Raw genomic sequence first — 27,016 nt, 5'->3', positions numbered from 1 at the left:
CTGCCGTTGCCGCCGCCAGGCCCGCCAGGCAGGCGCCAAGCAAACTGCCGGCGGCAGTTGCCACGTCAGGTGCTTTGTGCGGCCTCAACTCGCCTTGCGACATGACTGATCCGTGGCCGGCTGACGCCGCGCTGGCGCGAAAAACGGCCAAGGCATGCCGCCGGCGTCCGCTACTGCAAGCGAGACGACGAAACGGCGGCGCCCAGCACGGCACCGTGCCTTTGCAACCCGTGTGCCCCACAGGTGCATGTCGAGACGAGGGATCCGCCGGGGTTAAGGTGCAGTTAACGGCTCGGCAGCTGCACAATCGTGATACGTTATCACCCCATGCATGCCAGCAGTGATTCGCGCGGAGGGCGCCGAACCGAGGAGTGGGCGCGACGAGCACGACGCCATTGCTCGTGCAGGTACGGTTCAGCAGAGCACAGCAGGAATAGGCTGCTCATCGGCTCGCTCGCTCCCTCCCTCCCTCCCTCCCTCGCTCCCTCGCAGCAGCAGCGTTCCTCGCACACAAGCGGATGCCCGCCCGTCTGCACGATTCGAAAACGGTTCCACCAAGTTGCCTAGCCGCGACTGCCAAGAGGGTCGTGTTTCCAAACGTCGCTTAGAGCCAGGGAGTAGATTGGCCCTTTGGCTCGCAACCGCCTCACACGTGACCTCGACTGTTGCTCTGTTGCAACAGTCGACCATCAGCAGGTGTGCATTTGGTCCTAGGCACCTCGCTTCGCTGGTGCTGCCCGTCTGAAACCCCACGGTTCTCCAGAGCCGAAGTTCGGCGGTTTCGTGGGGACCCAGCGTTTCGTCGATACGAGAGAGACGTGAAGGCACGTCGAGAGCACGGCACTTGTCCGGGATGGTAGACCTTGCGCCATGCACCCGTGTCTGCTCGCCCCACTTGGCCAAGGCAAGGTGCATTGCACAGACTCGAGCATTGCTGGAGGGGCCGTGTCGGAATGTGCTCCGTGTGCTCCGAATCGTGTGACCCGCCCAGCCAGTCGGATAGAAGAAAAGCAGGGTGCAGTGAGTCCCCAGCGCAGCGTCACCAGCGCGCATAGGACCTCTCCGAGCGACAGCGGGCGACAGCGGGCGACACACAGCGACAGCGGTGCTCCGAGCGCCAGGCGTACCTCTCGCACGACGCAGATTGGCCAGTCACCCACGTCACGACAGGCTGCCAAGGCGCGCCGGCGCCCCAGCGCGCTTGGGTCGGCGACAAAGCCGCTCGCTCGCTCGGCGGCGGGGCGCAAGCGCCGCCGTGTTGGGGCCCGCCGAAACGTCCGCCAGCGCGCGCGGGGTACGCGGGGGGGTGTCTCGTGTCTCGCTCAGACGCTCGTCACGATGAGCGCTGCGCCGCATCGTCGCATCGGCATCGTCGCATCTCGCTTCGCAGCGCGCTGCTGGATCTCCCACTATCAAGCTCAAGCAGCCTCGGGCTCTCGTAACGCCAGCCACTCACCCAGATTCCGGGGGCAAGCGCCTGCAATAAAGCAGCGGGCCAAACAAGCCAGCAGGCCCAGTCCTTGTTCAACCCCCTCGGTTGGCCGACAACTGACAGCCAGGTCGTTCAAACCGCCACTGACGCCACTGACCCCTAACACCTCAGGGCGGCCACCGCACCCTACTCAGAATTTTCTACGGCCCAACGCTATTCCGCAAACAGGCGCCTATTCTATTCTGATCCGTCGACAGCCGCGCGCAGCGAGGACTGCGTCGTCGTCCCCCCGGTCCGGCGAGTGACGACCGAGCAGTCAGTCACCAGCCGGCGGGCAACAGGCGAGGCGACAGCCCGCGCAGCCTATCTGCACGCGACCGAGCCGAGCCGCCAGTCGGCCGAGGGCGGCCACGGCGGGGGCGGCGGGGGCGCCGGCGGCGCCGGCGCAACAAGGTTGTTTATCGAATCGATCGGCGGCGCCGTTGCGAGCGGAAGGTTGCGAGTTGCGAGAGCGCTCGCGCGAGCACACGCACGTGCTTGACATTGCGGCCTCGCTGGCTGGCTGACGGCCTCGCCTCGCTGGCCCCCCGGGCGCCCCGACGAGCCAGCGCCGCGGGCATGACCGACCCGTCGCGGGCCGACGACACACCGGGCGGCGGAGGAGGCGGCGGCGAGCGCCTGCCCCTGATGCCCTGTACGAGATAAGATGCGACAAGCGAAAGTTTTTTTTTTTTCTGAACAGGCGACGCAACGCGCGCATAGGGCGGTGGTGGGCGCAGCAGCAGCGCTGACAAACGCCGGGGGGGAGGGCCGTGCTCGCACCACGGCCATGTCCGTGACGACGAGCGTGGGCGAGCGTGGGTGGTCGTGGGCTCGCGCGGGCTCGCGCGGGCTTAGGCAACCGTCCGCCGGCCGGCTCGGGCGGGTCGGCGGAGGTCTCCGAGGCGCTGAGGCGCTGACTGACAGAGCCCGGCGCCGGACCGTCTTGTCGCCGCGCTACGCGCCGGCCCCGGTCACAATCTCCGAGTTGGGCGGCGTCTTGCGTGCGGAGGGGAGGCACGGCGCTGGGGCGACGACGACGGGGCTACGTGGGTGCTCTCTTGGCGTGTGGCGGATTTTCATTGTTGCAAGTGGACGCAGGCACGGCGCTGCCGCTGCTGCTGATGCATCGCTGCTTGCTCGTGCTTGCTCGCAGCATCTCCGCTTGCGTACTCACTGCATGTCCTTGCGTAATCGGACGCTGGCCGCTGACCGCGGACCGCGGACCGGACGACAGAGGCGACGGGGGCAGAACGCATGTGGCACTTGCCGTACGCCTCCAGGCCCAGCCCAGGCCGGCGTCGTCGTCGTCGCCACTCTGCACATGCAGCTGATCGGCATGTGATGGCCTGCAGAGGCGAGCCCGGGGCTAGAGCGGAGCGAGAGCAGTGCACGTGCACGTGAGGTGTGGCGGTGGCACGGCGCTGGGCGATGGGCGCTGGCCAGGCTGGCGTCGACGCCGAGCTCGCTCGCTCACCGCCCGCGGCCGCTCCTTCGCGAGCACTCTACGTCGTACGCCGAGTACGACAGCGCTTCTTGGCAGCAGAATTCAGCGGATTTCAATCTGTCAGAATTCACCGGCCACGTACATGCCAACTTCGTAACCCACCCCCCCGAACGCACCCCGAGTTATCACGAGGCCTCCTCGACAGTCACATGCCACGGGCGAGCGGCGACGCCCCGTTCCTCGTGCCATGTATGTCGTACCGCGCTCGTTCGGTGTTCGGGACGCGCTCGCTTCCTTGCGCCAAGCCTGCCGAGGGGTGGTGCAAATTTACGAGGTGGGCGATCATCGGTGGGCCGCGCGTGGGGGTAGCGACGGCGACGAGTAAGCGTTGTGAGGAGCGTGGGGCGGTGGCGAGGAGCGTGATGCGGCGGCGAGGGGCGTGAGGCGGTGGCGAGTCGGTGGCGAGGACTTGGCGAGGTGGGGCTGGGTGGAGCTTGATGAGCGGTGCTGGTGGAGTGTTGCGGTCATGGTGCGGTCGGTTGGCACAAAGTCGGGTTGACACGGTCCAGTATGACCGCAGATCTGGCGATTAGATAGACGCGCGTCGTGCCTCTGATGCGAGGTTGGGTGGCAAATGGAGTGCATCGTACGAGCGTGTGGAGTGGTGCCGCGTAGGTGGCTACACTGGAAGGAGCGGAGACTGTGACAACGGGTGGACTGCTAGTGACGGCCCGGCGATGCGCGGCAGTACAAGTGATGCCTGGGCGTGTAGATGAGCAGGAAGGCGTTACTTTACAGGCGATGGGGCTCGGGGTGGGATGAAGATGTGGGCGGAAGGCGTTGTGCAGGCGTTTGTGACACAAACCCGACTCGACTGATGTCAAAGGTATTATCGACAGCTTGGTACCACCTGCCCCCAACCTAAGCATCAAAAGATGGCTGTATGTACTGTGGTTCCATCACAGGAAGACCTCAGCACCCTCAAGCGCCGAAGCTCGACGGTACGATTGACTAATGCCACCACGAAGCCAGAGGAGGACGCGAACCACCTGCTTAGCGACTAGAGCCGCCATGCAACCCCGTTACAGACGCACCAAGCATCCATACACAATCACACCACCTATACACACCACCTCGCGCAATCTGGACACCACCTCAGACCTGCACACGGCCAAACGACGAACCCGACCCCCCATCCACCACCAACTCGGCCGCCACAAACGCGTTCGCCACCAACCTCCACCTGTCAATGTCGTCACAGCGCACAGACCTCCACATACAATGGTCCCCCCTCCCTTCGCGGCCGTTCGCATCAAAGCCACGATCGCATCGTCCATCTCAACTTTTGATATCCCCCACCTGCCCCACCCACCGACGCGATGCAGGCGCTCGTAGCGACAGACTACACGACCATCATGGCCCGCGGCGGCGCGCGCGCGCTCCCTGCCCTCAGGCGCGAGTTTGCCCGCATCATCAACGCGCCGCCCACGCTCTTGCATCCCGAGGACCGAGCCGGCTTCCTCGTCGCCATCTTGGCTGACCTCGCGCCGGATGGGCTCTGGATCTACTGGCCCGACGATGGTGAGTCGTAGACCCCCGGGAAGGGGGGCATGGCATCGCGCACCACGCGATTGCTCATCCACGGCCCGCTCGCTGACGCTCGCGTGCCCAGTCCACATCGCAGCCCTCACCGCCGTCAAGGTCCTCGGTCGCAACCCCGTCGGCTCTGACGCACTAAGCACGCCAGATCACATCGCGACGCTCCTGCACCACACGGGCATCTCGCCTCGCGTGACAACGGCCCCGCGCGTCCCGCCCTTCTCACCCCCAGCAACCGAGGCCATGCGCGCGCTGGCCAACACGCTCGTCCTGCACCCGCCAGCCCGCCGGCGGTTTGTAGAGATCGGCGGCGGGCCCGGCATTGCCCGTGCGCTCAGTGCCGCCGAGCACACGCCCGCCAACCTCTTCCTCCTGGGCCGCATCGGATTCCTCGCGACCGTCAACGGCAAGGCAGTGCGCGAAATGGTCGACAATGACCTGCTTGTGCCAAAGCTCGTGCATGTAGGTGAAAAGTGTGGCGCTTGCTCGGGCCGCCGCCGAGAGAGCCACGGTGCAAACAACTAACTTGGCAGCACCTCGCCGCCTTGCCCGTCGTGCCGGCAAACTATGACGCCTTGTCCGAGCTGCTCAAGTTTACCGCAAACATCCTGCGCTTCTACCCACAAAAGGTCGACGGCGATGACGAGCCGCCATGGGATGCCAAGCTTGATCCGTGAGCTGCCACCGCGCACTGACGCTGACAGCGCCAGCCTCCTCGCACCGATCCTCAGCATTGTCCACAGGATACCCTTCAACGACCTGCTCCCACCCCTCACCCACGCCCTCCACGCTCTTATCTCGATCCCGCTCAGCCCCGAGCTTCTTCCGACTTGGTACGCGACCCCCGGCGCTGGCCGCCAGTCGTCGTCCCAATCACGCGACAAGAAGAAGGGCAGCAAGTCGGGCAGCCCGCCGTCGGGCGGTTTCTCCGACGGCCAACTGTCGCCCACGCCGTCGGGGTCGTTCCTCAGCTTCAGTGGGCCCACACCCACCGCTCAGACGATCCCACGCCGCCTCCTCGCAATTCTGAATGGATTCGTCGACTCGCATCTGCCCGGCACAGCGGCCCCTGACCCAGAGCTAATCATCGACGAGGTCCTACCACCTGTGCTCGCGCTGGCCGCGCACACGGCAACCGGGAGTATCGAGATGAGGATGTTCTACCGCAGCTCGCTCTTCCCGCGCAAGCTCGACCGCTCGCCCGAGGCAGGTCCCCTGGAGGGACGGCCCGGATTGCTTGGCACGCTCCTGCGGCTCATGAACACGACGCACAGCATTCACTCGCGAGACACGGCTGGCGAGTTTCTGTGGGCCGTGTGCAGTGGTGATGGTGGGTGCAGGGATGTGGGGTTGTGCTGACGAGATAGCTGGCGAGCTGTGCGACGAGATTGGGTATGGCAACGCGGCTGGGCTGCTGTACCGCAAGGGGCTGTCGGGCCCGCCGCCGGCCCGAGTGGTCGAACTTCCAGACGAGCCGCGGCCTGCGCCGCCTCGCTCGCCCGCCCCGACCTCGCACTCACCGTCGCCGTCAACTAGTACCTCATACGACCGCCACAACACGGCCTCAAGCCTGGGGCACAACACGGGCTCGAGCCTGGGGCACGAGAGACGTCACACGGCCGCGTCGGGCCACTCGCATCACACGGTTGCGTCGAGCAACTCGCACGAGCGGCACCCGATTACTGGCCTCGACGCGCCGCCCGACGACGGCACGTCGCCGTTTGACGGCATGACCGACGAGGAGAAGGAGCGCGAGGCCGAGAAGATGTTTGTGCTGTTCGAGCGGCTAAACCGCAACCCGATTATCAAGGCGGGTGCGCCGACGCCGGACGGCGGCACAAAGTCGCTCAAGGAGGCCATGTCGGACAAGGTGGCCTCGGGCGAGGCGGAGCGATGGGAGGCCGCCGAGGCGGAGCGCGTGCGGGCCGAGGCACTCGCGCAGGACGAGGCGGACGAGGAGGAAGCCGCGCGCGAGATGGAGGCGTACTTTAAGCGCAAGCACCCGCAGCGATAGGGGCAGGCGAGTGGTCGCGCACTGTGTAATCTAGGACATGCATCTCTAGTCAGCCGGTGTCGTGTCGCGGTCGCTGGGCCAACCGGTCAGTGATGGGGGCCTATGACGAGCTCTGTGTCGTTTGCGAGGCTCAAAGCGGGGAGGAAACCTGGTGTAGAATGGCTGTTTGAGTGGTCGTCCAGCCGCCTTGGTCATCCATCACGACTTATGGTGATCAGAACGTCAGTCCCAGGCCATCCGTGTCGTCTCGTCAGCGACGAGTCATCCGGCACAAGCAGGCCAGAGCGGCCACTCGCACGAATCCGTGCATGCTGCTGGCGTATCTCTATCTCATCTTGCTTGCGTGTCGTCGGCCGCGTCGGTCGTGGTTGGCGTCGGCTGCGCGCGCGCGCGCTACTCCTTCATCGCCTCGTCGCCGCCGCCGCCGGCGCGCTCGGCAATCGCCTGCCTCAGCTGCTTCTGGAAGTCGTCCTCGACGTCGTCGTCGTCCCAGTTGTCCTCCCACAGCTGCTCGGCGCCGGGCGCCGTGGCCAGCGTGTCGGCGACGGTCGTTGTCTGCTCTGCGCGGGGTCAGCGGGGGGCAGCCTTGGCCGCGGTGGCCGTCGCCTTGGGCGGATGGCCATGCTGTCGACATACCGGACGCGGGGAAGTCCTGCGGCGTGTCAGCGTCGTTGCTCATCGCTCGCTCGGCGGCGGGCTGACGCCCGCCGCTCGCTCCTGTGCTCACCTCAAACTCGTCGTCGTCCTCCAGCGCGCCGAGCTGCGGCAGCTTCTTCTTCTCCTGCGCCGGGGCCGCGGCGGGCGTCTCGTCGGCCTTCTTGTCGGTCTTCTGCTCTGCCATTGTGTCGTGGGAGAAAGGACAGTGCCATCATGATCAACTGCGAATGCGCGTCGTTGTGTGGAACATGCGACAATGTCATGCCACGTGGGCGTCACGTGAGCGATTCCGGCTCCGACGACCTCCATCTTTCTTGTCTCGATATTTTGGTGGAAAGGTCAGTATCGCACCACAAACACACCATGCTCGCCCTCCGCCTCGTGCACGGCGCTCCTGCGCTGTCGCGCGGAATGGCAATCAAGGCGGGTGGCCGCCTCCGCGCGCGTCGCGCGGCGCTCGCGGCGCTCGCCAAGGCGCCCAAGGCCACCGTGGACAAGGACGAGGCCAAGGTCGCGAACAAGGACGCCGGGGATATCCCCGCCGACAAGATCAAGTGGAACGCGGTGCGCGTTGCGTCGCGCCCCTGGAAGCCCAAGGCGGACAAGTACAAGGCGGAGGAGCGCGAGTCCCTGTGGGTGGGGGACACGCGGCGGCCGCGCAAGGAGGGCGACCGCCCGCGGCGTAGGCAGTGGAAGCTGGATAGCGACGGGGAGCGCTCGGCGGCCGCGGACGGCGAGGCTGCACCCGCACCAACCTTGGACCAAGCAGCCGACTCGGACGCGCCGGAGCCCACCCCCGCCGGAGAGAGGCCGATCCTCAAATCCCGGCGCGAGCTCCCGCCACACCTCGACAAGAAGCTCGCCGCGCGCAAGGAGCGCAGGCGCGAGCGGCTCGAGGCGGCGCGGAGGGAGGCCCCGCGCGACGAGTTCCTCGGTGCGTTGAAGCCCTGGTCATGCGCTGACGGCAGACCTGTTCCGCCCAGAGGACGACGGCAAGGCCGCTGGTGCGGATACCGCGTACGAGGCCCTCGACTCGGGCATGCTCGCGCCGTCCGACGTGCCGATCCGGGCTGTCAAGGCCCCGCGTGAGGCGCCGGTTGCGCGCCTCGCGCGCGGGCTCCAGCGTGTGCTCTTCTCGCCAGGGGTCCACTCGCTGCGCGACCCCCGCACCGGGGTTTGGAACTTTGAGCGCGAGCTCGGCGAGGTGCCGACGCCGGACGAGTTCGCGTTCCACCGCCTGCCGCAGTACATCACGGCGTCGAAGGACGACGAGCTCGCCGAGATGGCACAGGGCGACGGGCTGCGGTTCATCGGCTCGACGTCGACGCTCACGCAGGCGCTGAGCCAGATCTACTTTACGCTGAGTGGTGAGTTGTGGTGGTGGAGGTTGCTGACGGACAGGCGGGCGCGGTGTCGACCACACGACGCTCAGTGGTGACTTTAGCTCCGAGCGCAAGGACTACACGGCCGGCGCGCAGCTCCCGGCGTGCTTGAACATCCAGCTCCTGCCCAACGGCCGCTACGCTGTCGACAACGACAAGAGCCACAGCATCGACGAGAACATCCTCTCCGACTACGGCCGGATATTGGAGAAGCTGCTGACGGCGGAGAAGGACGACTTTGCGAGGTTCCTCACCACCTCACCAGAGTCGGCTGTGCCCGAGTCGGAGAGGACGGAGCGCGAGGCGTACTGCTACAGCCGAGTGAGTGGTAGAGGCCTGGCGTTCGCTGACCGTTCAGTCATCGTCCCTCCTCATGCGCTCGCAGCTCGACTGCCAGGACGACAGGCTGCCTGGCAACGGCACGTTTGATATCAAGACGCGCGCGTGTATGCCCATCCGCATGGACCGGGCAAACTACAAGGTTAGTGTGCTCTGAGGCGCTTCGCTGACAGTGCAGAAGAACAGCGACTACGACATCTCCAACCTGCTCGGTTACACCGAGTCGTTTGAGCGCGAGTACTACGACTTGACGAGATCAGGCATGTTGAAGTACAGGTGCGTGGTGAATGGGAGACAAGAAGGACACCACTCACGCCACAGCCTCCAAGCTCGCATCGGTCAGATGGACGGCATCTTCGTCGCCTACCACAACACCGTCCGCTGCTTCGGCTTCCAGTATCTTCCTCTGTGAGCTGACCGACCTGCGACAGTCTTGCCTAGCTTACACAACAGATCCGAGCTTGACGAGAGGTTGTTCGGCTCGACTGAAATCGCCAACCAGGTCTTCCACCTATGCGTGGGCATGCTCGAGCGCATCCTCGAGCAAGCCACCAAGGTGTTCCCGGACCGCTCGCTGTCCATGACCATTCAGCGTACCAAGCCCCCGCCTACGCAGCACGACTTTGAGAACGAGCTCATCGTGACGTTCCAGCCGACCACGTGGGATGATGCCGACACCCCTGTTCCCATCCGCGCGTTGCGCATCAAGCTCAAGAGCGAGTTGGACGGCACGCTGATAGAGGGCGGCGCGCTCGAGCTGTCAGTGGACAGGATAGTGAGGAAGGAGCAGAAGCGTGAGTGCCGCGCGGTCGGAGTAGGCTGACAGGCAGTCAAGCTGCAGTGGGAGATGGCCATGACGCCGGACAATGCGGACGGCGTGGCGACGGCCACGACGTTGAGAGACAAGGCTGTCGCGACGGTGAGGGCTATGAACTCGCTCTCCGTCCCAGACGGCGAGACTCCCTTCGGAATGCTTCAGGCTTCAAGGGCGAAGGCTGCAGCCAGCGTGGAAGCGGACCCCACCGGACCCGCCGCGGCGACGGTCCGATGGGTTGCGCCGAATGAGCGCACGGTTGCTCTCCGCCAGCAGGCGCAGGACAGCGGCAAGGCGTACCGCAAGCGCCAAGAGTCGTGGTCTGAAGCAAAGGACGGCATGTGGTGGGGCGCCGAGTCGCAGCGCCCCGGGGCCGAGGTGAGCAAGTAGGCCGAAGCAGGATACGTAGACGGGTGTTTGTGTTGTTGTTATCACTATGGCATTGCATCATCGCTCAGAGGCTCAGTCGCAGGTCGACGACGCGTCGTCGGTTTCAGTCGGTTGCGTGCGTGCGGTGCCAGGTGCCACAGTGGAGAAAAAAGCCATGACGTCGTTCCTGGGCGTCAGTTGCCGTTGCCACCACGACGAACGAACAACTCGTACTTACAACTTGACTTCACACCACACTTTCCCATCCACAACATGTCAGGCGGCAACTTTGGCAACTTTCTGAACAAGGTCAAGGCGTCAGCGCAGGCTGCTGGCGCGCAGGCCTCGGCGTTTGCCCATGTGAGTGGAGGGTGAGGAGCGGGAGATGCGTTCGCAAGCGGGTTCCCATCAGCCGGCGAGCGCGATGCACCCCGCATCTCGCGCAATTCACGCCGCTCAGCACTCACACCCCGCAGGAGGGCACTCAGCGCGCCCAGGCCGGCAGCTCGACGTTCATGCAGGGCTTCTCGCTCCCCGGCGAGTCGCAGAAGGCGGCCAAGATCCTCCAGAGCTTCCTGGGTGAGTTGAGTCGCGCAACCGCATGCCTCGCGGCGCCAGCGGCCTGGCCCGAGGGTGGAGGGCGTGGGCACGCCGATCCGACATCGAGAGGCGCCCGCAACCCCAGCCTTAGTGCTCTCGCCGAGCACTTCGCACGCGCCTGCACCGCCCCGCCCCGCAGCGCTGACGTCCCAGCCGACCCGTCGCACCCCGAGTCGGCGCTCAACTCGATCCCCAAGCAGGTCCTCCTCGGGTGCAAGGGCCTCGCCGTGTTCACCATCCTCAAGGCGGGCTTCGTGTTCTCGGGCAAGGCGGGCTCGGGGCTCGTCGTCGCGCGCCTGCCCGACGGCAGCTGGAGCGCGCCGAGCTGCATCGCGACTGCTGGTGAGTGGTTCGGGTGGCGGCGGTCGAACAAGGCCGTGCGGCTGAATGCCGGGCGAGGCGTGGGTACCACGTTGTGAAGTGAGCTTGCTTCTTCGCCGCGCCCGAGCTTGTAGGCTTGCGTCACGGCGTGGCGCTGGGCACTTGGAACGTGCCCGCCAGCGTCGCTCGACTTCGCCGCCGACCCAATTCCCTGCCCAGAGCTAACACTACGCCACAGGCCTCGGATGGGGCCTTCAGATCGGCGCAGACCTCACCGAAGTGGTCATGGTCCTCAACACGGACGAGGCGGTCAAGGCGTTCTCGCGCGGCGGCAACGTCACGATTGGCGGTAGTGTGTCGGCTGCCGCTGGCCCAATCGGCACCGGCGGCCAGCTTTCCGCGGCCGTTACCAACCCCTCGCCCATCTTCAGCTACTCGCGGTCGAAGGGTAAGTGGTTGTGGGTGATTGGCGTGGGCGTGGCGGGTGTAGGTGACTGGACGTGGCCGAACGTGTCCAGATGGCCACACTCTGTTCTGCGTGGACGGCGTTCAGGTCTTCGGCGTTGGTGCCCACTTGTCGGGGCCGCACCGACAAACGCCATGGCGGTGAGGTCGGCGATGGCGACCGGCCTCCGGTGTGACTACCGCGGTCACAGATAAACTTCATGGCGTTGGCGTGCGCATCGTGTGGTGCGGGTACCACACCAAGCGGCGCCACGTTCGTTCCTTCCCCGCAGCAGCCCACCAACTCTACTCCGCCACCACGCTGTGTTAAGCTCGGTTTCACCAAATTGCGCAGGGGTGGCCGTGTAGGCACCGTGGTGGCGGTGTTTTCCTCGCCAGATGCGGGCATGAGACGTGGTGGCGGCGTGCACCTCCGAAGAAGGAGTGCGCATGAGGCACCCGCGTGACAGCCCATGTCGTCGGTGGCGGCGCGTCTTGGGCTTGGCTGCCACTTTCGGCGCCGGGTTCACGACCCCCTCCACCTACTCCCTCCCATTAGCGCCGACGTTGAACCGAGTCGTGAGCTATTGCTGAGCTTTGCTGACTGATTAGGTCTATTTGCTGGCCTCTCGCTTGACGGTACTATTCTCGTCGAGCGCAGCGACGCAAACCGCGCCTTCTATGGAGCCAACATCTCGTCTACTGACATTTTGACGTGAGTCGGTTACGACGGTAACGAGGTCTGTTCTTTTTTAATTAACACTATTTCCAGCGGCCGTGTTCCCGCGCCAGAGATTGCGTCGCCGATGTACGACGTTATTGAGGGTGAGAGGGATGTGATGTCTCGGATGCTAACAGCGCAGCTGCTGAGGGGCTCGACGACTCGCACCTGCCGGACCAGTCGTATGTTCCCGGTGACGTGCACGGTACACATGCTCCGGCTGGTGGTGCCCCTGCCAGCGCTGCTCCTGCCGGACCGACGTCGGGCAACACGCCTCTTTTTGACTCTGAAGCCGCGCTCAAGAAGTAGAGTTGGGTCTGATGCCGAGCGGTGCCGAACCCGACGTTGATCCGACGCCCTCGACACCCTCGATCCCATGATGCTGGCCCTCGTTTCTTTCTTCGGATGGCCTTCTACCCTGTATGCAAGTGTGTTGATTGACTGCTGGGTGTGTGCCGATGGATCTAGCCCCGGCTATCGTCGGCGACAGCTCTGGTGAACCGCTGCTGTAAGCGGTCGCGTAGAGGTGTCATTTTATTTGCCAATGAGTGGTAGCAAGGGTCTCGAGGTGTATCCGCGTTTCGTCGTCGCCGCGGATAGGGTTTCGCCTGGCTCGCCACCCTGGGGTGCTTGAGTGTTTCCTGTCGTGCGATTCCTGCTGCATGTCGAGTTGCGAGTTGCGGGAACGGGGTGAGGGGCGGCGGTGAGTTGAAGTGGAGGGTGAGGATGAGAGTGGGGGAGAGGTATGCCAGGAACTGGTCGTGGGTCACGAGAACGGCGGAGGTTTGGTGAGACGGGCGGGGCGGGGCTGGGTGCGGAACGGCGCCGGCAAGAGTCACGACCGGTTTGTGGGTGGGGGGACGGCACGCCGAACGGCGCGAGTGACATGGCATGGGGGCGCGTCCGACACTGTGCGTACCTGCAGTGGCGGGAGGGGTGGGTGGGGTGGGCCTAGCACGCATGCAGCACGCACGCGCACGCGCACGACGCGCGGCGCAGCGGGCGGGGGCCGCGCCGTCGGTGCATTCTAGCATCTATCCTGCACGCACATCGCTTGCACCCGCTCGCAGCGCCGACGGATGGCTGCTGCAGATCGCAATTGTCACCCCGATCGACGGGCGATCCTATTGACCTGTCAGCGGCGGCGTGTGCCGGTGGAAATGGAAAATGAAAGGCCGGGCTGGTGTGCGCGCGCTCGACGGCCACGTTTACAGCATGGTTAGACGCCACAGGGCGTGGCGGCGGCGCTCGACGTCGTTTGGGTTTGCTGGCAGGGCACGGGCACCGGTTCAACTGCTCATCTTTGCTGGCTCCTGGGTGGCTCGCGGGACAAACAAGCGTGGCGAGGCACGTTGGTGTTGCTGGGTTGCTGGCCTGCCTACCTGCCCCACTCTTGCCCTGCAGCGCAGCGCACCTCGTCGGCTGGCCAGGCCGGGCCAAAACTAAACTCTGCTTCCTTCCGAGCGACAGTGGCTCGGCGGCGGCGTGCCTGTCACTTCTCGCGCGCAACGTTACGTACATCTGCGGCGGGGTGCATTCCTGTGTCCTGCGTCCTGCGTCCTGGCTCCGGGCAGGCAGAGTAGACCGACAATGCAGAGAACAAGACAGACTATAAGGCGCGGCGGTGGCCATCATGTCGCCGCACTCACCCAACTCCCCGGACACCCCCCCCCAACACACAACAATGGGCTCGAGCTCGATGGCCGTCGACGTCGACACACAATCCGCCACATACGTGCCGTACCCCACGCCGCCGCTCGACCAGCCCACCTGCGGGCTGTTTGGCCCCGCTGCGACGGCCCCAGCCCCCGCCTTCCCTCCCAGCCCCTCTTTCTCCACCTCACTCGCGAGGCGCAGCGCCTCACCACCACCGCGGAGCGCGCGCGCGCCCCCGGCCCCGCTCCTCCTCTCGGCCGAGTGGGCGCCCGTCGAGCTCGCCGACGACCCCGCCGTGCCGAGCCCGAGCCTGCTCCGCGCGCCGCGCATCGCGCCCCGCGAGCTCGCCCTCTCGCCCACCACGCGCTCGTGGGACAACTCGCGCGCCGCGACCCCCGTCCGCGTCCCGGTCGAGGGCACGCGCCCGCCCGCGGCCCCGCGCTACTCTGCGCTCGGGCTGGAAATTGCGGCTTGTGCCGCGCGCTCGCCCGCGAGCCCGCGCAAGCGCCGCCTCGGGCCCGACGTCGAGGAGCGCGCCGTCGCCCCCCGCCGCGAGGAGGACGACGAGCGCATCGCCCACTGGTGGCTCGTGGTTGCTGCCTCGGGCGCGAGCACGCCGCCGCGCGCGCCGACCCCGTGCGCCCAGGCCTGGGGGCATGAGTTGAGCGCCGCGCTCAGCAGGCTCGAGGACAAGCGCGAGTGGTGCGCCGTGCGCTGTGAGCCGCTGGTCCGCACGCCGACGCCTGCGACGTAGCGTCACCCCCCGCATCCGGCGTCACCGCCTCGTTCTTTCCGCCCTTGGCATCCGCGCTCCACTCTTGGTCCCCTTGGTCCCCTCTTGGTCCCCTCTTGGCAGCGGGCCTCCCCCACTCTGTATCAGTAACATCGAAAGTACATCGAAAGTAGCACCGTAGCACCCACCCATAGCAATTAGTCATAGTTTTAGTCAGTCACCACACCGCCACCCGCCACCACCACCGCACGCCACCGCAACATCATCCGCCACGCCACGCTCACACCACACATCTGCATGCACTCTTGGTTCTCTGGAAACAAACTTTGGTCTCCGCGCCGCTCGAGCCCGCCCACCCCGTTTCACCCACCCTCGTCACTAACACCCTGCGTACCTACGCCGAGCCGGAACAGCCTCAGGCAGCCCGGAACGCCCGGCACCCCCGAGCAGCCGAGCACAGCAGCCGAGGCCGGCAGCGGGGCTCTCCAGTGCCTTCCTCCCCCCTGCACGTCATCCAATGATACCACCGGCCCGTGGGCTGCGACGGCGTAACCGAAGCCTAGGGTCGCCGACGCGCGGCGGCACCTGCCGCTCGTACCTCGCCTCGGGGGCTCGGCGCGAGCCGAAGGCCAGCGAGTGCGAGCAGGGTGGCATCCGGCCCGGTAGCGACCGTGAGCCAGAGTCGAGCACTCACGCCCTGGTGCCGGTCGGTGGTCGCTCGGCGCGCCCGATACGTCGGGCTTTGAGGCCGCCCTCGATCTCTGGCATTCGGCTTCGGTGCCATTGTCCTGTAGCAGAGACCCGCTCAATCCCCGCTCATACTCACACTCGCCATTAAGCGCATCACATCATCAACGCCGGTAACGGTGGGCAGTGGCACCGGTATCGTATCAGTGGCAATTGTTCCAGTGGCAAAGTACCAGTGGCACCGGTACCAATCCATGCCCACCTCGCGCACCCGGGTCAGTCGGTTCCTGTTCACAATCTTACATGCACCGTTGATGCGGCGACTACGTCTAGACAAATATGAGATACGCCACGGGATTCCCAATCCCACTGCCGTTGGAATTTACGCAGACCAAGACTCGATTCCAAGGTACTCGACACCGGGCTTGCCAATGACCTCACCCATGACAAACGCCTTGGGCTCGCCGTTCGAGTGCAGGCTCGACAGCGCAGCAGAGACCTGGTCCTTGCCAACAATGATCACCATGCCAACGCCACAGTTGAAGGTGCGTGCAAGCTCGAGTGGCGCAACGTTGCCAGTCTTGGAGATCCACTTCCACAGCTCGGGCAGCTGCCACGAGGTCAGGTCAATCTTGACACCGAGCTCGGGCTGGCCAACAAAGACACGGGGAATGTTCTCGGTGAAGCCACCACCCGTGATGTGCGACATGCCCTTGAACAGGCCCTCGCGGATACCAGGAAGGAGCGGCTTGATGTACAGGCGCGTGGGAGTCAGGAGAGAGTCACCCACAGTCTCCTGGGGAGACCAGGGCGCGGGCGAGTTGAGGTCGAGGCCGGCAAGCGAGACAACCTTGCGGATGAGGGAGAATCCGTTCGAGTGGGGGCCCGACGAGGGAAGACCAATGAGAACGTCACCAGCCTTCATGTCGTTGCGGGGGAGCATGAGGTCGCGCTCAACGGCACCGACAGCGAAACCAGCGAGGTCGTAGTCGTCGCCGTGGTACATGCCAGGCATCTCGGCAGTCTCACCGCCGATAAGCGCGCAGCCCGACTCGAGACAGCCCTGGGCAATACCGGTGATAACGTCGGCAGCAACAGGGACGTCGAGCTTGGAGCACGCATAGTAGTCGAGGAAGTAGAGGGGCTCGGCACCCTGGACAATGAGGTCGTTGACGCTCATGGCAACGAGGTCGATACCGACAGTCGAGTGCTTGCCGTAGTTGAGGGCAACACGCAGCTTGGTTCCAACACCGTCAGTGCCCGAGACGAGCACAGGGTCGCGGAAGCCAGCCGACTTGAGGTCAAAGGCACCGCCAAAGCCACCAATCTCGCCGTTGGCTCCGGGGCGGCGGGTAGCCTTGACAACCGGCTTGATGGCGTCGACGAGCGCGTTACCGGCGTCGACGTCGACACCAGCGGCAGCGTAGGTGAGCGCAACAGGGGCGCTGGGGCCCGCAGGCGTCTCGGCAGAGAGCGCACGGTACGCAATGTCGCGGCGGATCGTCTTGCCCTTGAACTCAACGGCAGCGATACCCTTGTAGGCGAGGTCGACAGCCTCGCGGATGGTGTTGCCAACGGCAGCAACGGCGAGGACACGGCCGCCGTCGGTCACGGTGACGCCGTCCTTGACAGCGGTACCGGCGTGGAAGACCTGGACGCCTGGGCGTGTAAGCACCAACTCATTCCTGTCACGACTTACCCTCAGGAACGGCGCCGATCTGCATGGGAACACCCTTGGGGTACGAGCCGGGGTAGCCCTCGGAAGCAGCAACAACCGAGACGGCGAAACCCTCACGGTAGCCGAGCTTGACCGAGTCGAGGCGGCGCTCAACGGCCGCGAGCATGACCTCGGCAAGGTCGGTCTCGTCGTCGAGGAGGAGCATGAGCGCCTGGGTCTCGGGGTCGCCGAAGCGGACGTTGTACTCGAGGACCTTGGGGCCGTCCGAGGTAAGGATGAAGCCGGTGAAAAGGAGGCCGACGAAGGGGTGGCCGTCAACGCGCATGCCACGGATCGTGGGCTCGAGCGACTCCTTGACAACGCGCTCCATGATCTCGGGGGTAGCGACGGGGGCCGGGGCGTACGCGCCCATGCCACCAGTGTTGAGGCCAGTGTCACCCTCACCGATGCGCTTGTGGTCCTGCGCGGCGGGCATGGGGACGATGGTGTAGCCGTCGGAAAAGGCGAGGACCGAGATCTCAGGGCCCGTGAGGAACTCCTCGATCACAACCTCGTTGCCGGCGTCGCCAAACTCCTTGTCGACCATGACCGACTTGAGGGCGGCGAGCGCCTCCTCGGTCGTCTCGGGGATAAGCACGCCCTTGCCCGCGGCGATACCAGAGGCCTTGACGACGACGCGGCCAGACGGGAAGGGGTTCGACTTGAGGAATGCAACGGCGTCCTCGTACTGGTCGAGGGTGAAGTTGCGGAAGCCAGCCGTGGGGATGTTGTGGCGAGCCATGAACTCCTTGGAGAGAGCCTTGGAGCCCTCGAGGAGGGCAGCAGCGGGCGAGGGGCCGAACGTGGCGATACCGGCTGCTTCTGTCAGCTACGCCCAGCCTGGCACTGCCTGCAACGCACCCTTGCGGAACTCGGCCTCGGCACCGTCAACGAGCGGCTGCTCGGGGCCGGGGACGACGAGGTCGACCTTGTTCTCCTTGGCAAACTCGACAGCGCCGGCGTAGCCCGCCTTGCCGCCCCATGGCACGTTGACGTTCTGGACCTTGCCGCCGATGAGCGAGGTGCCGCCGTTTCCGGGCGCGACGAGGACGCGCTTGACGCGGGGCGACTGGGCGAGCTTGAAGGCCAGCGCGTGCTCACGGCCACCGGCTCCGAGGAGGAGGACGGTGAGGTCCGAGGCGGGGGCGGGGAACGTTGTCGGCTCGGCCATGGTTTCTGAGGAGGGGGAGGAGGTGTGGTGGGGTGCCGAGAGGCAGGGGAAGAGTGCGATGGAGAGGCCCAGTGGTGCGAGTCGAGCCGCATCATAGCACCCACCCCACCACCTACCAGCCAGGCCAGGAGGAGGTGCTCATTCTCAAAAATCCCCAGTGCCAGGCACCTTGATTGGTCCCCACTTTAGCAGATCTTTTCTAATGCTTGGCGTTAGTTGTTCTAAATGGATTAGGAATGGCACCAACGTGTATTAGGATTAGGCGACTGGCGGCTATTGATTGGCTCTTGACCCGGCGGCATGGCGAATCAGGCACGAGGTTGACGGCGCGCGCGCGGGGGTGCGATGGGCCAATCCAAGTTGACCCCACAGCCCACAGGCAAGCGGGGCGGGCGGCATGGCGCGGCCGCCTGGCGCCTGGTGGGCGTAGGCTGGCGTAGGCTGGGCAGGACTGTAGCCAGGCGCGCCGGACGGGTCGATCCACTGCCGCTGTCCGCCCACAGCCGCACCGCACGGCTCAGCTGACAGCGTCATTGCACCCACCCACCCCAGCCAGGCCAGTCCATCCGCGTGTTGCCCTACCCTCCCCCCCCACCCCCAACCAACCAACCCATCCCATCCCCTTGCCCCATCCTTCAACTCGCTTCGTCTTCCTCCTCCTCTCTTCTCTCTACACATCACCTAAACACTGAGCAGCAACAAAATGTGAGCACCTCTCACCCCTCCCCCCAGCTCACCACCCCCGGCTAACGTCACCCCCCAGGTCTGTTGTCACCGTTCAGACCACGCCCTTCGCGGGCCAGAAGCCGGGCACCTCGGGCCTTCGTAAGAAGGTCAGTAGCCTCCCACCAGCTAGCGCTGACACCGTCCCAGGTCAAGGTCTTCCAGCAGCCCCACTACACCGAGAACTTTGTCCAGGCCATCTTCACCGCCATGCCCGGCGGCAGCGACGGCAAGACCATTGTCGTCGGTGGTGACGGCCGCTACTACTCGCCCGAGGTCGTCCAGATCATTCTCCGTCTCGCGGCTGGCAACGGCATCAAGCACGTTGTCGTCGGCCAGCACGGTGTCCTCTCGACCCCCGCCGTCTCGGCCCTCATCCGCTCGCTCAAGACGGACGGTGGTATCCTCCTCACCGCCTCGCACAACCCTGGTGGCCCTGAGAACGACTTTGGCATCAAGTTCAACACTGCCAACGGCGGCCCTGCGCCCGAGGACGTCACGGACAAGATCTACAAGGTCACCGAGGACATTACGTGCTACAAGCAGGTCGAGCTCCCTGACGTGAGTTGCTGCGTCGTCTGTCAGCCAGCTCACACCCCCAGCTCGACATCGCCAAGCTCGGCGAGTTCACCCACGGCCCCCTCAAGGTGACCATTGTCGACTCGGTGTCCAACTACATTGAGCTCCTCAAGACCATCTTCGACTTTGAGCGCATCAAGAAGTGGCTCCACGAGACGTCGCCCAAGCCCACGGTTCTCTTTGACGCCCTCAACGGTGTCACTGGTCCCTACGGCCGCGCCATCTTCGTCGAGGAGCTTGGCCTCCCCGAGTCGTCGATCCAGAACGCTACCCCTCTCCCCGACTTTGGTGGCCTCCACCCCGACCCCAACCTCACCTACGCCCACACCCTTGTCGAGCGCGTCGAGCGCGAGAACATCCTCTTCGGTGCCGCCTCGGACGGTGACGGTGACCGTAACATGATCTACGGCAAGGGCGCGTTCGTCACACCTTCGGACTCGGTTGCCATCATCGCCGACTGGGCCGAGAAGGCCATCCCCTACTTCAAGGGTGGTGTCAAGGGCCTCGCCCGTTCCATGCCTACCTCGGGTGCCATCGACCTTGTTGCCAAGGCCAAGGGCCTCGAGGTCTTCGAGGTTCCTACTGGATGTGAGTGTAGCTAAACCAAATGGTACAGACAGCTAACCTCCACAGGGAAGTTCTTCGGCAACCTCATGGACGCTGGCCGTCTCTCGATCTGCGGTGAGGAGTCGTTCGGTACGGGTTCGGACCACATCCGTGAGAAGGACGGTGTCTGGGCCGTTGTTGGTGAGTAACCGGTTGGGGATCTGCAATCCCGCTGTGATTCCTCGCAAGTTCCCGGCTAACGGCCCTAGCTTGGCTCGCCATCCTGGCCGCTGCCAACGAGGAGAAACCTGGCACGACGATCAACGACGTGCTCCTCGCCCACTACAACGTCTACGGCCGCAGCTTCTTCTCCCGCTACGACTACGAGGAGGTCGAGTCTGCTGGCGCCGAGGCCCTCGTTGCCAACCTGCGCGAGAAGTTTGCCCAGCCCGACTTTGCCGGCCAGAGCTTCAAGGCCACCACCTCGGACACGTCGTTCACTGTCAAGGAGGCTGCCGACTTTGCGTACACGGACCCCGTCGACGGCTCGGTCTCGACCAAGCAGGGCCTGTACATCAAGTTCACTGACGGCTCGCGCATCATCTTCCGTCTGTCGGGCACTGGATCTTCGGGCGCGACTGTTCGTCTGTACGTTGAGAAGTACAGCAAGAACGCGGCCGAGTATGGGGAGGACGCGCAGGTCGGCCTCAAGCCCCTCATTGAGGTCGCCCTGTCGCTGTCCAAGCTCCAGGACTACATCAAGCGTGACAAGCCCACTGTCATTACTTAAGTTGCCCGCGGCATTTGGACACGCGCGTCATTCATTCATTGCGCGTGTGCTGCGCATGGGAGGCGCTGGGGCGCCGGGTTGCCCAAGGGTGATCCGGTGGAGTTGAGCTTAAACGGTGCGAGGGTGTAATTAGGTTAGGAATCTGGTAACGATTCTCTATGGGAATGCATATTGGTCCCACAGTTGCGTGTTGCGAGGCGTAAACGCCAACAAGAGTTTGTGGGGCGGAGCCGGCGGAGGAGTGGCATGAGCCTAAGAGAAGCTTGGCAGGTCATGTAGAATGGCAGCAGCGAGCAGCTGCAGCGTGCCGGAGAGTAGAGCGAGGCATAGAGTCGGTCGGTCGGTACGGAGGATGAGCAGGAATGTCTAGAACATTGCAATGGGCCTTACGGCACGCCGGGCGCGGAACCGCCCCCCCCGTTCCTGTGCTCTCCCGCAAAGCTCTGGCCTAGTGCCTCTTGCTTGCTGCACGTGAAGTTTGCGAGCAGCACGCACAAAGGGTCCGGACGGCAGGAACTGGACACACGGGAAGCAGAGCCAGTCTTGTTCTTCTCGATCGCCACGCGCAGAGCGCGCAGAGCCCGAGGGAGCTAGGTCGAGTTCAAGGCGGCCGCCGGGCCATTTTTGCCTTTGCCTGTGGCGTGCAATCAACCGGGCCTGCGAGCTGCCGCCTGTTGGCATCCCTCTACGGGTACCCAACCAAGGTTTACTGACGTCTGCCAGCAAAGTGCCGAGACGCTAGGACAGCTAGGCTGGTGGGCAGCAGGCTGCTGGCCGCGCTCGCTCTCTCGCTGCTGTGCTCGCTCGCACTAGCCACCCGCCCGCCGAGGTGAGTACCTGCACTCTTCCTGCACACTCTTCCTCGCTGGACCTGGTGGCTGCTCCTAGCGGGTCCAGACATTTACATTTTTGTCGCCGGCCAGGACCAGGAACCGTGGGCGGTGGGAGTGGTGGGCCGGCGGTGAAAGCAAGAGCTGCGGCAGCGGCGGCAGCAAGAACAAGCGTCGACGCTGGTTCGCACAAGTTGAATTAACTGTGCATGGCAAGAGAGAGCGCGCGAGGGAGGAGTATGCATCTGGGGGTGTGGGTTACCCTTTAGGCACCTGGCACCGCGACCTGGCTCGGGTCGGGGGTCGAGAGGGGGACGAGGGGGACGAGGGGGACGAGGGGGGGCCATGCGGCCGGCGGCGTCAATCTAAACCGGGGCGCGGCGTGGGCGGCGGCGGCGGCGGGGGAGTGAGGGGGCAAGTCGGCTAGTTTGTAGTACGCAGCGCGCGGTGCAGGAGCGGGCACCAAGGCAGTCAGGCCGGCCGGCCGGCCCACAAGCCAAGTCAGGTCACACCCCACTGTAACCTTTTCGCGTGTGGTGCGGTGCGGCGCTGGTACTGGCACGGCACTGCGCGTGCATTCATTCATTGACATGCACCTCTGTCGACGTTCTTGCCATCTCATTGTTGCTTGCACCATCATCGAAACACGCACCACTTGCTCTTTTCGTCCACCCCCCCTCCCCTCCCCCCGGCGACATCTCACCAGCCTCCCTCCCGCCCCGTGGTACGCACGCGCCGTTGCACGCGTGACGGAATCTGAACCTGGGCACCGTGTTTGAGGGCCAGGGGAAGTGAGCAGCGAGCAGCGAGCAGCACCAGCAGCAGCGACATCGACGACGACGACAAGCAGCAGCACAGCGGCAGCAGCAGCAGCAGGAGCACGAGTAGCAGGGAGCATCAAGTAGCCAAGCACTCCCAAGCATCTCTGCCCGCGCGCCGTCGACATCGTCCCTTTTTAGACATACACACACCACCACACACCACTTCCACCGCCTTTGTTCGTCCATCACAACCCCTTGCTTGTAGTATATCCCCCCCCCATCACTCGCCCTCTTACTCCCCTTTTGGCCATTGCACATACCCCAGCCCAAACGGAACACTGCACTGTACCCACTTGCATTGTCCTGGTCGACAAACGCTATTCCATTCGCATCCGCCAAAGTGCGACCACCCCGCTTCCCTCCCCGGTGACCCTGCAGCCCGTCCGCGCCGCGCCCCGTCCATCCTGCACACTCGTCGCTCGCTCGCTGCTGGGATCCGTGATCCTCGCTCGCCCTCTAACGCGTCGACATCGCTCTCCTCTCTCGTATCCGTCGCGAATCGCACAACGCACAACAACACCCTTGTATACAGCAACATCACCCATCACACGCTCTTTCACCCTCCGCCCTCCTTCTCCCCCTCCCCGTCCCCGCCCGCAACGCCCACCAGCGCCCCCCCGACATTCCTCGCCAAGGCGCTTCAACTCTCCCCATCTCGCAACTCTACATTCCCGACCCACGCCAGACGAGGATTGTGTTGATCAAGCATCCCGCTGGCTCTTGCATCAGCTTTGACCTGTTCTAGACTGTTGCTAGAGCGAGCGCAGAGACGTCCCATCCCCCCATCACACTTTACTCCCCTCCGCCCACACACACCATGGACGCTTTAAACAAGGCCCTTCAGGTCAAGGGCGACTGTGTAGAGTGCCCAGAAAGGGTAACTTGTGACTGTTCTGCCGACGAACAATGTATCATCACAGCGAGGTAAGTCTTGATACCCCCCCGTACACCGTGCACACCTTGCTGACTAGCCAGGTCTTGCTGGGACTGCGCATCATTCACATGCGTCGACAAACAAGACGACTTGGCCACCTTGAACGCCAACTTGGAAGCGATCAAAGCGCTGTCAGACCCTGTGGAGAACACATTGTACCTCGACTGGCTCAAGCGGTCCGCCACTCCAGACCTCGTTGGACGTGCAATCAACATGAGCGACCCTAACGCCGGTTGTGTTCCATGCCCCGACGGCCCCCCGCCCTGCAACTGCAAGGCGGGCGAGTCGTGCCAGCTCAACGCCCGTAAATGTTCAGACTGCGGTACCGTCGTCTGCGAAAAGAACAACACGAGCGGTGGCGGTGGTGTCAACCCTGGCGTGATTGCAGGCCCCATCATCGCTGTCGTCCTGATCCTGGCAAGCTTGGGTCTCTTCTGGTTCTTGAAGCGCAAAAAGGTGTGTAACCTTGGCTACCTACCCACTTCCTTTGTACTAACATCATCGCAGCAGCGTGACCTCGCTCGTCTTGAGGATCTCGCCGAGCGTGCCCGCAAGGGCGAATCATCCGCCTTCCACCTGTCGACACCGGCCTCGCCCACATCGGCAGGCCACAGGTCACGCCATGCTTCCCAGTTGATGCCTCACTCGCCCACCAGCTCGAGCGGACAGCGCACTTCCTCACAACTCGCCGCTCTTTCCGCGGATGCAGAGTACCGTGACGAAAAGGGCGCTACCATCCGCGTCTACAAGGGCAAGCGCGGCATCATCAACGCCGATCCCAACCACCCCGACAACGGCGGCAACTCGGACCCCTTCACCGACGGCCACAGTGTGTCGACTGGAGGCGCCAGCAGCGGCCACTCTGCAAACGTCATCCCCATCCACTTTGTCCCTGGTAGCCGGTCAGAAGATTCCCTCGCAAAGGTATTGGCGGCGCACGGCGGACCTGCCACTCCCGATGAAAAGGCCGCCGCTGCTCGCAACCTCGACATTGCTCGTCAGAACCTTATGCGTATCCAGCAGGCTGGACGCATGCCCCCACCTCGTCCTGCTCGTGCACCCGACCTTGACCTTCGCCTGAACCCCCCTCGTGGCGGCACCTCCGAAGAGGTCGGCAGCTCGCGTGATTCGATCCGTTCGGCCTTCTCCGCTGCGCCCTCGTTCCTGTCCGCCAACACGGCCGATCTCCATCTCGATGTTCCTCAGATTGTCACGTCCAAGCAGATCCACTTTGGCCGTCTCCAGGCTGCCGAGGTCGTTCAGCTCGGTCGTGTCGCAGAGGGCCAGTCATCGCCTTCAGATCCTTTCAAGGAGGATGATGCTCCTACCCAGGACGCCGTCGGCCGCACCCTCGTGGGCAAGAATGCGGATGGTACTCCTGTCGGCGCCAGCACAACTTCTCTCGACGGCAGCTTTGCGCTGAGCCAGCCCAGCCCCACCGACCTTCGATTCTCGATGGGATCGCTCGCCTACGACCGCTCCTCCATGTCGACTGTCGGAACTGCCTACCTTCAGCGCGCCCACATTGTCAACCTCGAGCACCCGCCTCCCATGCCCGTCGTCCTGCCTGGCGCAGAGCGACCGCGGTTCGAGTCGGTCTCTTCGTACCAGTCGACTGGCGGTGACTCGATTCTTGGAGCCTTCCCCATGCACATTCACCAGCCCGGTGACGGCAACCGCCCTACACCTGGCGGCGTGCCCACCAACTCGTCTACTACCACCCTGGACCTTGGGGGCGCCGGTCGCCCTCCTGTCGCGTTCAAGACGCCCGGTCCGGCTGGGCCGGCTGGTACGCGTCCTCTGACTGCCAACTCGACCCACTCTCTCGCCGACTCGTTCCTTGGAACCTTCCCCTTCGTCGCGCCAGACGTTGGCGGCAGCGGCGAAGGCATCCCTCCCACGTCCAAGAACCCTAGCCGGCTTACACTCGGCATGAGCTCTGCGAGCTCTGGACTGGGTGACTTTGATTTCAGCTTTGAGGAGCACGGAGGGCCGCACGGAGTCCCGCCACCGCCCCTTCCGGTCGAGGATGACGACGACGGATCAACAGAGACTGATCCGACGACACCTCGGGCGCCAACGGGACCTCGGTGAAGCGGCGACGACGACAGTAGAGCAGCAGGTTATCCATAGTAGTTTTAATGTATTGGGACGTATGCGTAATGCCACATTTATTCATGCCAACGAGGGTTGGGTTTGAGTTGGACGCGACGAGACTAGGCCGTAGTGTATTGATCGGCGTCGCATTGACGTATGCTTTGGACGCGTCGATGATGCGATTGCAGCACGATGAGCACATTGTGTGTAAACACTATCCGGGTGGGCCGGCCAGGCGTCGCGCGTCTGCCACATCGAGCTGCGAGTCAAGGGCAAGCCACGTGGATTGATAAACCTGATCCCGGAGGGGAGGCTAAAAGCCACGTTTTCCGACCTGGCAACGCCGATCGGTCGCGAGATGGAGGACGGAAAGTTGAACTCGAGACCTTTCGAGCCGAGCCGGGTATCAGCACCAACACCAACACCAACACACACACACCCCAGCAAAATGCGAGCGTCCAGCCTCGCCCGCCCGCTAGTCGGCAGGATATCGCAGCCAGCGGCATCCACGTCGCGGCCAGTCGCCATCCCCTCCCGCGGCATGGTCACGATCCCGCACCCTTCCCTCAGCGGGGACGGCCAGACGCAGTTCGTCATCAAGCTGTTCGACCACCTGCCCTCGACAGTGCACGCGCTGGCGGTGCTGCGCGCTGCCGAGGCGCGACTCGGCCCGATCGTCAAGGTCGACGTGCCCAAGGACGCGGGCACCAAGCGCATGACCAACCTGCTCTTCGTCTCGGTTCTCAAGCCCGTCGCGTTCGACAAGAGCGTGCTGCTCGAGATCCCGGCGCCCGTGCTCTCGCGCGAGTCGACACAGCTCGGCGGCCCGGGCCTGGCCGACGTCGTCGCGGCCCTGCACACCCCCGCCACGCCGACAGAGGGCAAGAAGGCGTCGGCCGAGGGCGCGCTCCAGTTCCGCATCGAGGCGCGCGGCGCGGGCCGCGCCCCCCCTGCGCGGTGGGCGCGCCAGTTTGGCGCAAACGTCACGCCGACGGACGCAGAGCGCGCAGAGGACGACCGGATCGTGCGCGCGCTCGCGTCCTTCGGCGGCTTCTACGGCGGGTTCGACGGCGTGGCCGACAAGTTCAAGGCCCTCGAGATCGCGCCGACGCAGGTGGCCGTGGTTGAGGGCGCCGAGGAGTGGACCGAGCTCGAGCAGGAGGACGAGGTGGTGCCCGTCGCGCCGAGGCGCAAGGCAAAGCGCGCGCCGGCTGTGCAGGCCCAGCCCGAGCCCGAGGCCGCACCCCGCCCCGTGCGCAAGTCGCACGCGGAGCGGCTGAAGGAGCAGGCCGAGGCGCGCTCGTCGCGCGCCCGCACAAAGGCGCTCGAGGTGGCCCGCCGCGAGCTGCTGCTCGAGGCTGAGGCTGCGGCCGCTGCCCCGGTGGAGGAGGCGCCGGTCGAGGCGGCGGCGGTGGCGGCGGAGAGCACGGCGCCGTCGGCGCCGTCGGCCCCCGCGCCGCCGCGGGAGGAGCGGGCCCCGGAGGAGAAGGGCTCGTGGGGCGGCTGGCTGAGGCGCAGGCGCAAGTAGTAGACTCGTAGCATAGGCCGTTGCAT

The 27,016-nt window shown here is 64.8% G+C and overlaps 9 protein-coding genes across 9 annotated transcripts; 7 read left to right on the top strand and 2 right to left on the bottom strand.

Annotated features, from left to right (window-relative positions):
- Nucleotides 1–4,297: 4,297 nt before the first annotated feature.
- Nucleotides 4,298–6,531, top strand: Q8F55_007528 (uncharacterized protein; the record flags this gene model as incomplete). Its single annotated transcript, XM_069355953.1, has 5 exons — nucleotides 4,298–4,499; nucleotides 4,591–4,979; nucleotides 5,051–5,190; nucleotides 5,228–5,847; nucleotides 5,885–6,531. 5 exons carry the CDS (start codon nucleotides 4,298–4,300, stop codon nucleotides 6,529–6,531), a joined length of 1,998 nt encoding a protein of 665 aa, XP_069205794.1.
- Nucleotides 6,532–6,859: 328 nt separating this feature from the next.
- Nucleotides 6,860–7,380, bottom strand: SHFM1 (26S proteasome complex subunit SEM1). The gene is made up of 3 exons (XM_069355952.1): nucleotides 7,259–7,380; nucleotides 7,168–7,183; nucleotides 6,860–7,091 (listed from the first exon to the last, which is right to left on the bottom strand). Exons 1-3 carry the CDS (start codon nucleotides 7,370–7,372, stop codon nucleotides 6,925–6,927), a joined length of 297 nt encoding a protein of 98 aa, XP_069205793.1. The 5' UTR covers nucleotides 7,373–7,380; the 3' UTR covers nucleotides 6,860–6,924.
- Nucleotides 7,381–7,551: 171 nt separating this feature from the next.
- On the top strand, nucleotides 7,552–10,113 carry Q8F55_007526 (uncharacterized protein; the record flags this gene model as incomplete). The annotated part of the gene is made up of 8 exons (XM_069355951.1): nucleotides 7,552–8,122; nucleotides 8,157–8,555; nucleotides 8,590–8,891; nucleotides 8,929–9,051; nucleotides 9,088–9,185; nucleotides 9,231–9,317; nucleotides 9,363–9,703; nucleotides 9,740–10,113. The coding sequence occupies 8 exons, from the start codon at nucleotides 7,552–7,554 to the stop codon at nucleotides 10,111–10,113; spliced, it is 2,295 nt and encodes a 764-aa protein (XP_069205792.1).
- A 252-nt stretch (nucleotides 10,114–10,365) lies between these two features.
- On the top strand, nucleotides 10,366–12,487 carry Q8F55_007525 (uncharacterized protein; the record flags this gene model as incomplete). Its single annotated transcript, XM_069355950.1, has 7 exons — nucleotides 10,366–10,452; nucleotides 10,569–10,671; nucleotides 10,846–11,034; nucleotides 11,252–11,461; nucleotides 12,070–12,172; nucleotides 12,230–12,282; nucleotides 12,321–12,487. The coding sequence occupies 7 exons, from the start codon at nucleotides 10,366–10,368 to the stop codon at nucleotides 12,485–12,487; spliced, it is 912 nt and encodes a 303-aa protein (XP_069205791.1).
- Nucleotides 12,488–13,862: 1,375 nt separating this feature from the next.
- On the top strand, nucleotides 13,863–14,588 carry Q8F55_007524 (uncharacterized protein; the record flags this gene model as incomplete). The annotated part of the gene is made up of 1 exon (XM_069355949.1): nucleotides 13,863–14,588. The coding sequence occupies one exon, from the start codon at nucleotides 13,863–13,865 to the stop codon at nucleotides 14,586–14,588; it is 726 nt and encodes a 241-aa protein (XP_069205790.1).
- Nucleotides 14,589–15,636: 1,048 nt separating this feature from the next.
- On the bottom strand, nucleotides 15,637–18,142 carry ADE57 (Bifunctional purine biosynthetic protein ADE5,7; the record flags this gene model as incomplete). The annotated part of the gene is made up of 3 exons (XM_069355948.1): nucleotides 15,637–16,913; nucleotides 16,954–17,787; nucleotides 17,833–18,142. 3 exons carry the CDS (start codon nucleotides 18,140–18,142, stop codon nucleotides 15,637–15,639), a joined length of 2,421 nt encoding a protein of 806 aa, XP_069205789.1.
- A 397-nt stretch (nucleotides 18,143–18,539) lies between these two features.
- On the top strand, nucleotides 18,540–20,780 carry PGM2 (Phosphoglucomutase-2; the record flags this gene model as incomplete). The annotated part of the gene is made up of 7 exons (XM_069355947.1): nucleotides 18,540–18,562; nucleotides 18,839–18,847; nucleotides 18,906–18,975; nucleotides 19,016–19,426; nucleotides 19,468–20,032; nucleotides 20,078–20,191; nucleotides 20,260–20,780. 7 exons carry the CDS (start codon nucleotides 18,540–18,542, stop codon nucleotides 20,778–20,780), a joined length of 1,713 nt encoding a protein of 570 aa, XP_069205788.1.
- A 2,468-nt stretch (nucleotides 20,781–23,248) lies between these two features.
- Q8F55_007521 (uncharacterized protein) lies at nucleotides 23,249–25,459 on the top strand (the record flags this gene model as incomplete). Its single annotated transcript, XM_069355946.1, has 3 exons — nucleotides 23,249–23,355; nucleotides 23,407–23,821; nucleotides 23,873–25,459. 3 exons carry the CDS (start codon nucleotides 23,249–23,251, stop codon nucleotides 25,457–25,459), a joined length of 2,109 nt encoding a protein of 702 aa, XP_069205787.1.
- A 451-nt stretch (nucleotides 25,460–25,910) lies between these two features.
- On the top strand, nucleotides 25,911–26,990 carry Q8F55_007520 (uncharacterized protein; the record flags this gene model as incomplete). Its single annotated transcript, XM_069355945.1, has 1 exon — nucleotides 25,911–26,990. The coding sequence occupies one exon, from the start codon at nucleotides 25,911–25,913 to the stop codon at nucleotides 26,988–26,990; it is 1,080 nt and encodes a 359-aa protein (XP_069205786.1).
- Between the last annotated feature and the right edge of the window lie 26 nt (nucleotides 26,991–27,016).

The sequence above is a fragment of the Vanrija albida genome (genome assembly GCF_041260175.1).
Source record: "Vanrija albida strain AlHP1 chromosome Unknown contig_6, whole genome shotgun sequence".
Lineage (NCBI taxonomy): Eukaryota > Fungi > Basidiomycota > Tremellomycetes > Trichosporonales > Trichosporonaceae > Vanrija > Vanrija albida.
The sequence above is the reverse complement of the archived record's forward strand: the minus strand, read 5'-3'. Positions and strand labels throughout refer to the sequence as shown.